Raw genomic sequence first — 15,854 nt, 5'->3', positions numbered from 1 at the left:
GGGGCGAAAAGAGGTAATTGGGGGGTCATGGTGGGAGAACCATGGCCAGTGCAGCAGCCAAAGGGGTCAACCTAACACGGTAAGCCAAATAAAAATGTCAAAAATAAAGTGGGGGGGGGAGGGGAGGATCCACACACAAAACCAAGAGACAATGAACCTTTGGATTTCCAGTTTTCTTTTTGCTACATTCTAAACAAAATAAAAACTTCAGGAATGTGAGATTTTGCTCTTTCTCTCTCTCTTTAAGCGGACATCACAAAGACCCATGAGAAGGGGAGTTGATCTATCTCGCAGAACGGGAATGAATCCTGTCCTCGGGAGGCAGGAGGGGGAGGCAAACACAACGGGCTTATGGTGGGAGGTGGGAGGGAAGCCAGGGCTTAAAAAACAAAACAAAACCCCAACAACAGCAACAACAAAACTAATTCCAGGTACAGTCAGCCTGGATATGGACAACCACGCAACCGTGAAATTGGAGCTGATTTAAAGAGATGCAGTGCCTGCGATTTCTTGGGTTGCTCAGCACCACACCTCATGGGGCCATCGACTGTGGCAAGGATCTCTTGGGCGGCCGCGTCAATGAGGGCAGAGTGCTTCTCTGGTACAGAAGAAGTTCCCCACCACGGCTGGTCGAAAAGTTCAAAATGGAATGTGAGGGAAGGGGGGAGAGAGAGAAAAGACTACAGCTTCGGGATGTGTAAACCGCCAGAACCGAAAACCAACACCCACCCACACGCCCCGCGTCCCAGGGCGGAGTGGGAGTGGGAAAACGCCCGCCCCCAGGAGGGGCAGGTAGGGGAGGACCGTGCGTGCGCATGGGGAGAGAGAGGGTAGGGGAGAGGAATCTTTATCGCTCGGCCGGATTCAGTCTGTGTGAGCCTCACGACACTCCTCTCTCAGGGGGAGGCGGGGGGAGGAGAACGGATCGCACCAGTTTCTCGGGAGCAACTCAGCACTTCGACAAGGTCTCCTTGAGTTCAGACAGCAGGTTGCCCAGCAAGGTCGGCTCGTTGCACTTGGCATCGACGGAGACGGAGTTCTCTCCCTTTGGGAAGAGAGCGGATTTTCATTTGTGGGTGCGGAAAGAGAGAGAGGGATCAGACAGCAAACACAGATTTTGGCCAACCAACACACAAAGGAGGTGGAGCGACTCCCCTAGGAGGCAATCATCACCCCACTGTATCTGCCCCCCCCACTTACCTTTTTAACTAAGAGACAGACGTGATGGCCCTGGATAGAACGGCTATACATTGATGCGCAGGACCCCACTCGCTCGACAACTGAAGGGGAAGGAAAGAGAAGGCGTTTAAGATGGGGCGTCTTCGTCCTCTCCCTCAAAAACAAGGCTAAGCTTTCAGGAGTGAGAAGGAGGGGGGGGGGAGGAGAAGAGCTTACTCCCTCTGCCCATATCAGCAAGAGGCACTGGTTAAATCTCCTGGGGGGATGAAGCAGAGCCCAAAGCAGGGACTCATGTTGAGAAGCGACAGAAGGCCTCCTCAGAGAGTCTCCTTGGATTGATCACAACTGATGCAGAGAGAGACGACAGGTAAAGGCAGCAAAAGCCCAACCCCCCTTACCTGCCGGCCATAAGGACTTAAGCAGGGGTGGAAACCCTCAAAATTGTCCCTAAACAAATGCCAACAGCGGGGGGGGGGGGGGATCACGTCTGGCAACCAATCTATTGACATTATTTTCAGCTCTCCAACCCCACTATGGCAGTCTATCCTGGGTTGTTGTTGTTTTTTGAGGAGGGGGAACTTACTGCAGCAGAAACTCACCTGAGAAGTGATGGTGGAAGCAGATTTTCGCTAGGAGGTGGTGGAAAGGCATGGTGATGCTGTCGACTTTGAAGGATGTGGCGTGCAGGTCTCCCGACTCCAGCAGCTTGGCATAAGCATCACTTGAGGGAGGAGAAATCAAGGTGAATTGAGCGGCAAGGGAAGCTGGAGGAAGAGGAGTGGGCCGGGACACCATCTCTGGCTTGCCCACTTCTGTGGGCCGGAAAAGCTTTTTAATGACATTGTTTATTATGATCTTGGGACGAACCAGGCCTAGCGAGCAAACACACACTCATGCCAACGCACAAAGAAGGGGGGGGGGAGCATCAAAGCAAGTACATTCAAATGACATTGCAAAGAGATACGGTTCATAAATAAGCTTGTTTTCCCCTGCTCTGGAGGGTAGGACTCGAACCCGTGGCTTCAAGTTACAAGAAAGGAGATTCCGATTAAACATCAGAAAGAAGTTTCTGACTCAACCTCTAGGATAATCCAGGAACAAGGGTTGAAGTTGGTACAAAAATGGTAAGGTTGAGTACAAAAATGGTAAGGTAATGGTAACCTGTAAGGTTATATCATATTACAAAATCTGGAAGTAAGAATTGTTGGAGGAAATGTGGAGTGATGGGAATGTACAGTCATATGTGGTGGGATTGTCCACTAGTTAATGAATTTTGGAAACACATTGGTATAGAAATATTGGGAATTGGGTAGGAAGGTGTAAATATCTAAATTAATAGTTCTTATTAGCCTGAGTAGCACCGAGTTAGAAACAAAAGAGAAATGTAAATGGGTAAAATTGATGGTAATTGCAGCCAGACAGGTTATAGCGAGTAATTGGAAAAATGCAGAAGAGTTAGGGGTGAACCAATGGAGGAAAAAACTGAATAATATTATAATTTTAGAATACCTAACTGTGAAGATACACAGAATGAAAGGGTTTAAGGTCAGTGAGAAGGAGGAGGATTGGTTTGAGAAAAGATTGAATTATTTGGGCAGGTTTGAACAATTTGGGGCAATTAAAATGTTAAAACTTAAATAAACCTTGTAGAGGGAGGAGTGTTAAGGTACATATGGTTAAGGTACATATGGTTGATTTGAATATGTTATTATTGATTATGTATACATGATTATGTATACCCAATGTATCAGCTGCCTGGGGGGGTTTCACTGTTTTCACTGTTTGTGTTTTCGTTGTTGGTAAAAAATAAAAAAAATAAAAAAAGGAAGAAGTTTCTGACAGTGAGAGCTGTGTGATAGTGGAAAGGGTTTACTTGGGACGCTGTGGACTCTCCTTCCTTGGTGATTTTAAAGCAGAGGTTGGGTGTCCACCTGTCATGGATGCTTGAGCTGAAATTCCTGCATTGCAGGGGGTTGGTCTAGATCAGTGTTTCCCAACCGGTGTTCCGCGGCACACTAGTGTGCCGCGAGACGTTGCCTGGTGTGCCGTGGGAGGGAGGCGGGCGAGTCAGGCGGGCGAGAGGCCTTAGACGCCCTGCAGAAAGGCGTCCTCTTTGTGGGTGGGTTCTCCCCCCTCCCTTAGCGCATCGTATTTAGTTGGGGATTCTGGAGAGGGGGGCGGGGGCGCGCTGGCCCCGAGCGGAACAGACGCGCCGTCGTCCCCACCTCCCTCTCCTCAGTAGCTCCGAGCCGACTGACTGAGGGTGGGACGCGGCCAGCGGCGTCCTCTCTCTCTCTCTCTCCGCCTCCCAGCACCGCTTTTCCCGAGGTGGGCGCGCGCCTAAGGCTGAATGGGAGCAGCCTGGAGGCTTGGCGGCCTCTCAGCGGCTCCTGACGGGCGTCCCCGAGGCGGGAGGTGCTGAGCAGGGGCTCTGCGAGAGGGCGCGAGGGATGCGTGGTGGTGCCTGCGCACGCGTGACTTAAGAGGGCGACCTGCTGCCTCTCCTCTCTCTCCCCTCCCTCCCCTCATGGGCACGGAGTCCCTGGCACAGCTTGGCGCTACTACAGCTACAGCTGCTGCTGCTCCTGCTTGGATGAAGGCGGCAGCTTCTTCCTAACGCCCAGCCTCTGAGGGACCGCAGTCTCCCACCCTCTTTTTTTTTTTTTTTTGGCGGGATGCTGAGGTAAAGGATCCCCTCGCGCGCGGGCGGGCATCTCTTTGGGCAGGGCGCGTGTGGAGGCTTAAGGTGGGGAGTGTGGAGGGGTTGCCGCTTGCGAGGGGAGGGTTCATATTGTAATGGGCTGCGGTGTGGGCAACACGGCTCTCCAATGGCCAGCCCGCGGAGGAACATTGAGTTGGAGCATTTCGAGGAGAGGGACAAAAGGCGCACTGAATAAAGTATTTTATAATTTTTCACATTTCTGTTTACTTACTATTTCATAATAAAGTAATTATAAAATACTTTCTTTGTGTTTATTTGATTCCTATTAAAGAGAGTTACTTTATATATAGTCAATATAGGCACAGAGTTAATTTTTTAAACATTTTCTAATGGTGGTGTGCCTCGAGATTTTTTTCATGAAACAAGTGTGCCTTTGCCCAAAAAAGGTTGGGAAACACTGGGCTAGATGACCCTTGGGGGTCCCTTCCAACTCCACAATTTATGACTCTACAAACGTTTTCTCATAAAAGCAGGGCAAGGGAGAAGCGTGTCAGGTCGATCTCTGCATCCAACAGTGGAAGCTCATTTGTCCGCTCCCAGAGTCTCAAGAACACTGCTTAGGCGCTACGTTCCCATTGACTCACCTGTAACAGGGCGTTGTGATAAGGTAGGAGGCGCAGCTGAAATGCAACTTGAAGTCCAGCTTTTCGTGTGTTGAGCCTTCCTCGTCCTGCCAGAAAACAACAGAGGATGGGAAGTGGGGGCAAAGGAAGCAGCCCCCCCATGCATCCCTGAAACAGCCTCTTCTCTTGGGGAGCGGGGAAGGAGGCAGAAAAAGCCCCCCAACTGTCCCTCCCATATGCTCCATTTTTCACTCCAGCCACCCGCCTTGCTGTTCCTCTCCGAGGCTTTGGGAAAAAAATCTGGCTTTTCAGTCCCTTCTACCCATAAGAGTCCCAAGGATGGGATAAAGCCGCATCCAATATATTAATATAAAATCACCATTTATTACTTTTATATACTGCCCTTCATCCGAGGATCCTAGGGTGGCTTTCTGGCATAAAAACACAAAAATCCTTAATCTGTTTCAAACCTTTTTTTTTTTAAAAAAATACTGTGCAAAACTGAGTTTTAATGTTAACGGTGTGCTTTCGTTTATTCTTATTTTACTTATGAGATTTATAGGTCACCCTTCATCACAAGATCTTGGGGTGGTTCACAGAGTAAAAAAAATACAGGTTAAAAACATGAAAGTAAGTAAAATTTAATTGTAACAGCCTGCCATAGGACCTTGGGGTGAAGGGCAGGCAATGGACTGTAATAATAATAATAATAGTAATAGCAATAGTAATAGTAGTAATAATAATAATAATAATAATAATAATAATAATAATAATAATAATAATAATAGAATTCAGGCACTGGGAAAGTGGAAAAGGCCCTTACTTTGACGATAAACGCAAGGGTTCCTTTTAGTTTCTGCGCCATGACAATACTTTGCAAGGTGAAGACAAACTGGGCTTCGTTGGACACCCCTAAATTGGGAGAAGGGAGTGGGGGCAGGGGAAAGAGAAAATTTTAAAAAAAGAAATAAATTTGCAAATATTCACTTTCTTCCATTTTGGCTCAAGCTTGATTGATTGGTGGGGGCGGGGGAGAAGCCCTACCAAACCCTAACCCTAAACACATCATTTGGAAGCATATGAAAATGAAAAGCATCAAAGACCCTCAGCAGTCACACAGCTACAGAGAAGACTGCCTCCCCCTGCAACTACTATCAAATTCTGTAATTTGTATTAATGTAAACTTCCAGTAAACCTCCAGAACATATTCCCCAGTATATTTTATCTTATTGATATGGCTGGTGGCTCAAACAAATGAAGTTTCTATCTATCTATTATGTGAAAATATAATAATAATAATCAAATATCCTTTATTAGGCATAGCAAACCACACATTATCAAATAGACACCGTATACAAATTATGCAAAATACAAGCTCAACATAACAAGGTTTGTCCCAGTCAGATCTTTCGCTCCAAAGAAAATCAATTTGCATAAATAATACAACCACTAAATCTCTTTATAACGGCCCAGTCTTTCTACATGGACAGCACTCAAAATTTCAGTCACCATTAAAGTAATTTGATCATTACTGTCCGAAAGCAGGTTCTGAACCGTTGGTAGAATAGAAGTCAGCCTATTGAGTTGTAAGGCCTCTAATAATTGTCTTCTGGCATAATAATAATGATAATAATAATTTGAAAGGTTGCCCCTGGGCTTAATCTAGATATGACCCCTTTGATGCCATTAAACTTTTTGTGGAAAGGGAGGCTCTCTTGACGCTCCTTGACGCCTCTGGCCAGCCCTGCACCCCCCTCCCCAGCAAAGACAGGACATACCAGGGGGCAGCTGGAAAGGGACAGGAATTCCGTCATGTATCGAGGAGCCTTCTGGCCGGAACATTTTAGTGTTGAGTGAGTCCAGGACATTCAGCTCCATGCTCTTCAGGAAGCTGCTGCTTTTGTTCTCGAAGATGATGGAGACGGTCACCTGGCTGTCGTTCTGCAGGTTCCCCTGGATGTCGTAGGTCTGCGGGAGAAGGCATTTGTGAAGAGGGAGCAGTAGCGGAGCTGGACACCATCACTTAACCACTGCACATTCAAGGCTCTTGCACTCCACGGAGGCGCAGACCCAACCCCACTCACCATTTTGATGTACGCGTTTTCGGCAAGGAGGGCGTAACTTGACATCGGCTGGAAGGCAGAAAGAAAAGGGCGTCATTCCTGAGCTGCGGCCAATTACGTGTGGAGAGACAGCGTGGTTAGAGCGCCGGAAGAGGACTTGGGAGACCGGGTTCGAATCCCTACTCAGCTAAGAAGCTGTCTGGGTGGCCTTGCGCCAGTCGCTCACTCTCAGCCTAACCTACCTTGCAGGGTTTTTGTATGGACTAAATGTAGGCCACCTTGAGTTCGTTATAGAAAAAGGCAAGGTTATAAACGCAGTAAATATATATAAAGTTCTGCTCGGGGTAAACCCACTGAAATTAAGAGAAGTTAGTAATGCCTATCAATTTCAGTGGGTCTACTTTGGGCAGGACCAACACTGGCTATGATTAAAAGAAATCTCTATACAGGAGTGTTTCCCAAACTTGGGTCTCCAGCTGGTTTTGGGACTACAATTCCCAACATCCTAACCACGGGTCCTGCTAGCTAGGGATGATGGGAGTTGTAGTCCCAAAACAGCTGGAGACCTGAGTTTGGGAAATCCTGCAAAAGACCTCTCAAGCGGTTTGCCAGATGGCCTAAAATAGTCATTTAAAATACCAATAAAAAACAAGTTAATCATAATAACAAGAGAAAAAACCCAAAAATGCAATTATAAGACCCTTGCTCACCGGTAATGGTTCATCCTCCAGCGTCCCATTCTGCACCGATTCTGCAGGGAGCTCCTCTCCACTGTGGCCCTGGTGTTTCTTCGACTTCTTATCCTTGGACTTCTCCTCTTTCTTGTGCTTCTTCTTCTTGTGCTTGGAGGATTTCGACTGGGCCAGGGGGAAATCCAGGGGTCAGACACCTTCCTCCCATATCGCCCATTAAAAGCCAAGGTGTGAACCTTGGCGATCTCCGCCAGGCCCTGCCCTGCCCAACTCCCTGCCCATAGAGGGAACTGCCCCTGCCTCCTTCCAAAGTCTCTCAAAAACCGCTTTTGGGACAGGCACTTCACACTACGGATGTTTCTCCTTAACCAAGCAGCATCTACTGCTGTCATTGTGGTTTTTAATTAATAATAACAAATGATAATCATATTATTTTATGCTCCCCAGCCACTCTGGGCAGCTACCAACAAAATATTAAAAAACACAGTAAAACACTGAACATTAAAAACTTCCCTATACGGGGCTGCTTTCAGGTGTTTCTCAAGTTGTGTGGTTGTTCATCTCCCTGACATCTGGCGGGAGGGCGTTCCATAGGGCGGGCGCCACCACCGAGAAGGCCCTCTGCCTGCTTCCCTGTAACTTCACTTCTCGCAGGGAGGGAACCGCCAGAAGGACCTCCATGTCCAGACTGGACGATTGGTTATATTGTAGTCCATATTGCAAGCTGCCTTGACATACAGTGGTGCCTCGCAAGATGAAATTAATTCGTTCCGCGAGTTGCTTCGTCTTGCGGAGCACGGATTCCCCGGGTATTAACGGCTTTAAGAAAAAGGAAGCAAACCCGCAAGACGTTTTTGCCTTGTGAAGCAAGCCCATAGGGAAATTCGTCTTGCGAAGCACCTCGAAAAACGGAAAACTCTTTCGTCTAGCGAGTTTTTCGTCTTGCGAGGCATTCGTCTTGCGGGGCACCACTGTATCTTATGAAAGCATGGGTCGCAAATATTCAAGTAAACAATAAAAGAAGCCAACTCACAACCCTTCTGCGCTCTCTTACTCTCTTTTTTGGCAGTCAGAGGGACAGGGACTTGGCCACTCACCTTTCCTTCATCTTCCTCCTCCAGCTCTTCTTCCCGCGCTTCCTTCTGGGCCCCCACTGGCTCCCCAGCCCCCGCAAGGTTCACGCTCGGCTCAGAAGGGCTCTAAAGGGAGGCGGCAAGATTGAAATTATTTATACTAAGCCCATCTAGCTGAGTTGCCCCAGCCACTCTGGGGCAGCTTTCAACAAATTAAAACACAGTTAGACATCAAACATTAAAAACTTCCCCATGCAGGGCCACCTTCAGATGTCTTCTAAAACTTCTAGCTTATCTCATTGACGTCTGGTGGAAAATGCTCAAAAAGCAAGCCAAGGGACTAAGGGACAATCTAGGAGGGTCTCCCAGAGGGGCAAGGAGGGGTCTTACTTTACAATGGTTCATGCCCTCAAACTGTGGGCACCTCCCTGCTTGCATCCCTCCCCCAAGCCCACTGGCTGCCTGTTTCCCGGGCCAGGCTCAGGGTTCTTGCGTTAATTTACAAGGCCCTTAACAGCATGGCTCCAGGAGATCTTACAATACTCCTGATACCTTATATCTTATCGCTGAGATACTGGGGACGGGGAGAGAAAACAGGTCCCAAGGTCTTCGCCTAAACCAGCTGCTTTCAGGCTTTTTGAGTCCACAGCTTTTTGACCAACTCCATTCTTTCTGCGGCACCCCTGTGAGGCTCAGGAGCCCAGTTATGTCCCCCCTTGCCTGCAGAGCTGGCAGCCTCTTACCCTTTTCCGAACGCCTTCCCTTGTGGAGTGTTCCCTCAGCCTCCTCTCCTCTTTCCTTGGGAGTCCTCTGGGCAGCTGCTGCCCTTGGTTTCTGAGCTGCCCGCCTGCCCCAAAGAGAGGCGCTTCCTCACACTGCCCCACAGGTGCCTGGGAAGCACCACCCGGCCAGCCCCAGAGGCACCATTTGCCTGGGGAGCCTGTAGCCGGGGCTGCTGCAATGAACAGCCATGAAAGCCTTTGGGAGGAAGACGCAAGAGGGCATCAGAGGAGGGAGGGAGGGAAGGAAGGAAGGAAAGAAAGAGGGACAGAGGCCAGTGTTGCCTGCAGCACCCCTGACCAACATTCAGTGCACCCCAGGGTGCCACAGTGCACTGGTTGAAAACCACTGGTTTAAGGAGACCTTTGACGCCTGGCTTACTGTCTTTTTCACTCTAGTTTTTAGAGGAGGAAAGGGGGAAAGCCCTGGTGTGTTTTTTTTGGGATCAGCTCACAGTTGTGCAGCTTCTTTTGCATAGGGGAAAAGCCCCCTTTTTTGAGGATCAGCTCAAAGTTGTTGAGCTTACTTTGCAAAGGGAAAAAAATTCTGTTTTTATGCGGTTCAGCTCAAAGTTCTGCAGCTTCTTTAGGAAAGGAAAGGGAGCCCTTTCTACAGTTTCCAGACAGATAATCTAATCAGCCAGTCACATGTCACTGGGGAAACAAACAGTCTCAGTCTGCAGGACATACAACAATGGAGGCCTGGGCAAGGGAGCGGGGCCAGAAAGGGAGCCAGCGATTGACCACACATTCGCTCCATAAGATGCACAGACATCTCCCCTTACTTTTTAGAAGGAATAAAGTGCGTCTTACGGAGTGAAAAATACGTAAAGTGGTGCCTCGCAAGAAAATTAATTTCTTCGTCTAGCAGTTTTTTCGTCTTGCGAAGCAAGCCCATTGACGGCTTAGCGGATTAGCGCTATTAGCGGCTTTTAGCAGCTTATCGGCTTAGCGGATAAGCAGATAAGTGTTGAATGGTTTCTTTAAATGTAAAGGTTCATCATTGTTCCACCTAATGTGTATGTCTTTAAGGGGCCAGAGCAAGGGCCAGAGCAAGATAACGAGACCCAGCTTTACAGCTGTGAAACATAGCAGGTGCTGCTGAGTTGCATTGATTAAGGTGTGTCAGCATTTGCATGTAGTATATAAGGAGCAGCACCTAGCTCTCCCATTACCCTGGGGGTTGGGTTGGTGGTTGGGTCTGGTTTGTTGTTAATGTATTTAGTGTATAAGGAGTTTTTGTTTTTGTAATTAAAACCTTGTTTAAGTTATTTTTGAGTCCCTTTCTTTTTAATGCATGGTCTCCCCAGCAAGCTCTCTGCAGCGCTACCATACTGCAAATAACCAACAATAAGCGGCTTAGCAAAAGGGGGGGAGGGGAAAAAACCCACAGGAACTCGCAAGACATTTTCGTCTTGCAAAGCAAGCCCATAGGGAAATTCGTTTTGAGAAGCGCCTCCAAAACGGAAAACCCTTTTGTCTAGCGGGTTTTCCGTCTTGCGAGGCGTTCGTCTTGCGGGGCACCACTGTATATACCTGAGTTTGCAATACTTGCACACACACGCACACACACACACACATCATTCCAGAGCTCTGCAATGGAGATTAACCTTTGCTTCCGTAGCAGCTGCAGGCGGCGGACCGTCAGAAAGCCAGAAGTCCATGTCTTCCTGCTGGAACAAGAGAGAAGGGGAGCAAAAAAGGACTGCGGGTTACCTGTAGTGCACTTTCTTTTACAACATATTTAAAACTTACTACTACTACTACTACTAATAATAATGAACACCACCACTCCACCCCGATACACAAAGTGTGTATGAAAACAGCAAACCCTGTGCCCATTTCTGGGTGCTTTTGACCTATAACTCCCACTATCACCCGCGACTGAGGAGCCCTGCTGGAATGCAGCAGCTGAACTGTAATTCCCATCAGACTTGGGTGCTGGGAACGGAAGAGGCCAGACTTGAGAAGAACACAGGTGTGTGGGTGTGTTACCTTCTTCTTCTCCTCTTCCTCTTGCTCCTCCTCCACCTCCTCCTCGATCTTCCTCTCCCTCTCCTTCCTCTTCTCTTTCTCCCGCTCCTTGTCTTTGTGCTTCTTCTTCTCCTTCTTCTTTGGTCGCTTGCTCTTCTTCTCTGTGGAGAGCACTTCCGCCTCCTGGGGCGACTTGAGGTCGTCGGCGTTCCTGTGTCTCTGCACCGGAAGCTTCTCGCTGTCCGCCAAAGGCCTTTTTAGTGGGAAGGAAGGACAGGGGAGGTTTGTTTGTTTTTAACTACGCGTTTCGTTTTGCATTTTTGCGTCTCATTTTGCATTTTTAGGCCGTGAACTGCCTTGTGATCTTCAGGTGAAGGGTAAATAAATATACAAATTCAACCCGGGCTGCAAAAAACACCATCTCAAGATCCAGCCTCCTGTTTTCCAACCCAAAAACAAGATTCTAGCAGGGCCAGTAATATGGTGCCCATTGCAAGGCCAGAATTAACACCACACACACTCTCATGCATAGCACACAGGTACGTTCCCAGGAAGCTGTGATTGACCGCAGCTCCGTCGCTGAATGAACCCTCTGAAATGGCCTGAGGGTGACCAGAAGTTCCCCAACACCAGTCTTTGCCCATCTGGTGCCCTCCAGCGGCTCTGGACCACAACTCTTAGCAGCCCCCATGCTGGCTGCGGCTGCTGGGGAGTCATGATGGCGGAAATTCCAGAACATCTGAAGGGCACCTGGGCTGCGGAAGGCTGTCCTGGAGTAAGTTTCAGGAGCACTGCAACAGGTTAACAGCGAGGTGGACTGCATACAGCTGCTTTCCTGGTCGCCTATGGCGAACGGAAGATTGGCTCCAGGCAAGCAAGCGACCAAACGCCATTCAGAGCATGGAACTCCCTGTCACTAGCAATCAGGCAGGCACCAGATGCAAGACTGAAACAGGTTTATTCCAGGAGGCCTTTGCACCATAAATGCTGTTCTTGGATTTTCAGTTTTGCATACTGCATGTTTTTTATTTTGTAAGTTGCTTTAGTGAAAACTAGGATTTTAAAAAACGTTTCTTTTGTTCCAGGCCACAAACATGCAAATTTAGGTCTATGCAGGCAGAAGAGAGAGAGAATTGATCCCCCCCCCCCAGACTCTCAAAATACGGAGAGTCTCTTTTTTCTGCCACAATTTGGGGTAGGGTTGCTGGGTCTTGGCCGTGCAGGGGTTTTACGACGTCAGAAAGGGAGCAGCCAACTTGCGGTTTTTGCATTGTAATTTTATGTTGTGAACTGCCCTGAGATCTATGGATAAAGGGGCAGTATGCAAATTTAATAAATTGTAAAAAGAACAACTTCCTGTACACTGGAGAAAGAGAGAGAGCGAGAGAGATAGGGAGAGGGGAGCGCTTACCTCGCCGATTTCCCTGAAACCAGACTGTGTGTGAAAGACAGAGAGAAAGAGAGGGAGAGAGGAAAAAAATAAAATAAAATACACATGACGACAGAATACAGCAACTGTGCAAATGGAAGAAGCAGGAGGGAAAGAGACAGAGAGCGAGAAATGCAAAATAATTCTGGTGATGCCTCACAGAACATACAAACAGAAGAGCTGGAAGAACCTGAGGAGCAAACCTAGCCTTTTAAAAGACGCAATGGAAGTGTTCAAATCAATGGCTTCACCTCCTAAACAAAGCTAAGCCCACAAGGTGAATACTGGGGGGGGGGGTACCTGTGACCCCTAGGTCTAATCTGGCCCACAAGGTCAGTGTCTGCCCCAAACCAAGCTCACCCCAGAGGTCGCATGTGACATAAAGGAGGGCTTGCCATACTAGCAAGTGGTCTATATTTGAATCGTTCTCATTCTCAAGTACTGGTTTTCTTTTTAAAAAAACAAACACCCACAATTCATGCGCATGGCTTAGAAATCTGAATATTAAGCCATCTCCATCTCTCCACCTAAATACCTGAAACAAATGAATGAAATATTGCTGAACTACAACCAAGAGTAGAGAAACTTTGGCCCTCCAGGCATTGCTGAAATACAACTCCCACCAGCATGGCCGATGGCTGGGGGTGATGGCAGTTGTAGTTCAGCAAAATGCCCGGCTAGCCAAAGGCTCCTTGCACTCCGATGCTGTTTTTTGTTGCATCAATTAAGTGTTTTAAATGTGTTGTTAGCAGCCCTGAGCCCGGTTTTCTGAACTGGGAAGGGTGGGGTATAAATAAAAATTTATTTATTATTATTATTATTATTATTATTATTATTATTATTATTATTATTATCATCATCATCATCCCACAGAGAGTGGCAAAGCAACAGGCCTCAGCTGACGTCAGGAAGGTTTAATGCTAGCCAGGAAAGCAGAAGAACGCCTGCCCAGCTTTTTCCTTACTTGTCGAGGTCGATGTCCAGGGCCTTGTAGGGGTCGTTGGGGTCCTTGTCATCCTCGTCGCTGGGCAGAGCATTCTGGGGGGAAAGCCACAAGAGAAGAGGGAGTGGGTCAAAGAGGTGCTGGTCTCCAAGGGGCGGGGGAACCTACCCTCCATTGCCACAGCGACAGAATTTTTTTGAAGTCAGAAATATGTTCCCACCACCCTGAACCAAGAGATAATGACTGTGCCACCATACTGCTGCAGCAGGATTTCATTTGCCAGATTAAGAATGTAAGAATTTGCCTGATGCAGCTGGCCAAAGGGGGCCGTTCTACAGTCCAGCCACCTGCTCTCATAGCGGCCAACCAGAAGCATCAACGGGAAGCTCTCAAGCAGGACCTGAGCAAAACAGGAACTCTCCCTGTGATTCCCAGCAACCGGGGTGCAGAAGCACGGCTGCCTCCAACTGTGGGGGGAGAACACAGCCCCTCTATTTCTGCACTCCCTCCCACCCCCAGATTCACCTGCATTTAGCACAGCGTGAGCACCCCAGGCACCCTCACCTGCTAAAAAGTTATGACCAGCTAGCTATCAACCTCAAGCCTGAAACAACACCATCAGAATGAATTTTATCTGCTGTTACCTGGCCTGCTCCCTCCCCCCCCCCTTTTAAAATCTACGCAGTGACCATTTAACGGAGAGAGGAGGTTATCAAGTTTGTTTGTTCCTGCTCCAGAGGGCGGGACTTCAAGTGACAAGAAAGATTCGGAATAAACCTTGAGAAGAACTTCATGACAGTAAGAGCTGTTTGACAGACAGCAGGTCCATACCCATAACTAGTTTTGGGGGCAATTTTTAATGTTTTGCAAATTTTTAATGTGCTGTAAGCCACCCTGAGTGGCTGGAGAAACCCAGACTGATGGGTGGGGTACAAATGATAACATTATTATTATTATTATTATTATTATTATTATTATTATTATTATTATTATTATTATTACCACTACTACTACTACCACCACCCATCAGGATTTGTAACCAGGTTGGTTCCCAATCCACCCACAGCCAGAGAACACCAGGAAGAACAGGGTGGGTGCCTTGATTCGTGCATTAGTTATACGCTCCCGCCAGGGCTTACTTCTGGCATCTCCTCTGTGATGATGTCCACATGTTGTGCGGGCGCAATGTCCTCGTCGCTCTCGGTGTGCAGCGAGTTGTGGCGCCGGTGGTGCTTTCCCCGCTTCTCCTTCTCCTGCTTCTTCTGCTTCTTCTTCTTCTTGTCCTTCTCCAGCTTCTGCTGGTGCCGACGCTCCTCTTCCAGCTTCACATACTGGTCAGAAACCGGCAAGCCTGTGTTGATGGGCGGGGAGGGACAGAGCGAGTTCTCAAGAGGGGCAGTGGGCTGAGCACCAGCCTTGAAAGGAAACGCTGGCCAAGGTACACAGCCTGGGAGTCATTTTGGACTCACCGCTGTCCATGGTCAACTCTGCGCCCAGGGTGGCTGTCTACCAGCTCCATCTGAGACCCTCCCTGCCTGCTCCCTGTCTCGCCAGAGTGGTGCACGCTCTGGTCCCACTTGGACTACTGCAATGCACTCTCCATGGAGCTACCTTTGAAGGTGACTTGGAAACGACAACTAATCCAGAATGCAGCAGCTAGACTGGTGACTGGGACCATATAACACCAGTCCTGTAAGACCTACATTGGCTCCCAGTGTGTTTCCAAGTACAATTCAAAGTGTTGGTGCTGACATTTAAACCCCTAAATGGCCTTGACCCAGTATACCTGAAGGAGCGTCTCCACCCTCAACGTCCAGTCCAGACACTGTGGTCCAAGCTCTGAGGGCCTTCTGGTGGTTCCTTCATTGTGAGGTTACAGGGAACCAGGCAGAGGGCCTTCTTGGTGGTGGTGCCCTCCCTGTGGAACACCCTCCTCTCATATGTCAAGGAGATTAAGAACTACACAACTTTCAGAAGACACCTGAAGGCAGCCCCCTATTGGGAAGCTTTCAATGCTTAATGTTTTTACTCAGAGCAGACCCATTGAAACTAATGGACTTTAAAAGGCAGCCATGCCCTCTTTGTGTGGCTATTCCAACTTCAGCAGCCGGAGAAATGGAAGCCAGGCGTACTCGCCCTTTCAGGATCCCAGCATCTGAAGTGGGAAGCACAGACCAGGGCACAGAAAACTTGATTTGGAAGCACTGAGAATCAAGGCTGCTCATGATATTCTTGTAAAGAAGCTGGTAAAATGCGGTCTTGACTATGCTACCACTCAGTGGATTTGTAACTGGCTGACTGACCGAACCCAAAGGGTGCTCATCAATGGTTCCTCTTCATCCTGGAGAAGAGTGACTAGTGGGGTGCCACAGGGTTCTGTCTTGGGCCCGGTCTTATTCAACATCTTTATCAAAGACTTGGATGATGGACTCAAGGG

At 48.3% G+C, this 15,854-nt stretch overlaps 1 protein-coding gene across 3 annotated transcripts in view; it reads right to left on the bottom strand.

The window, feature by feature from the left end:
• Positions 1-466: 466 nt before the first annotated feature.
• AP3D1 (adaptor related protein complex 3 subunit delta 1) overlaps positions 467-15,854 on the bottom strand; it is a 47,748-nt gene continuing 32,360 nt past the window's right edge. Inside the window, exons 20-33 of one of the 3 annotated variants that reach the window (XM_081846040.1) lie at positions 14,557-14,768; positions 13,439-13,512; positions 12,457-12,480; positions 11,072-11,298; positions 10,682-10,743; positions 8,317-8,418; positions 7,238-7,384; positions 6,549-6,596; positions 6,243-6,432; positions 5,288-5,376; positions 4,486-4,571; positions 1,779-1,900; positions 1,201-1,280; positions 467-1,045 (exon numbers count right to left, since the gene is read on the bottom strand). In XM_081846040.1, the coding sequence (XP_081702166.1) occupies positions 950-1,045; positions 1,201-1,280; positions 1,779-1,900; positions 4,486-4,571; positions 5,288-5,376; positions 6,243-6,432; positions 6,549-6,596; positions 7,238-7,384; positions 8,317-8,418; positions 10,682-10,743; positions 11,072-11,298; positions 12,457-12,480; positions 13,439-13,512; positions 14,557-14,768 (1,559 nt within the window). In that variant the 3' untranslated portion in view covers positions 467-949. Of the gene's footprint in view, positions 1,046-1,200; positions 1,281-1,778; positions 1,901-4,485; positions 4,572-5,287; positions 5,377-6,242; positions 6,433-6,548; positions 6,597-7,237; positions 7,385-8,316; positions 8,419-10,681; positions 10,744-11,066; positions 11,299-12,456; positions 12,481-13,438; positions 13,513-14,556; positions 14,769-15,854 lie in introns of all 3 variants that reach the window. The other 2 variants (XM_081846039.1, XM_081846041.1) reach the window with 2 other exon arrangements.

The sequence above is a fragment of the Podarcis erhardii genome, assembly GCF_964252035.2.
Source record: "Podarcis erhardii genome assembly, chromosome: 18".
Classification (NCBI taxonomy): domain Eukaryota; kingdom Metazoa; phylum Chordata; class Lepidosauria; order Squamata; family Lacertidae; genus Podarcis; species Podarcis erhardii.
This window is presented reverse-complemented; position numbering and strand designations above follow the sequence as displayed.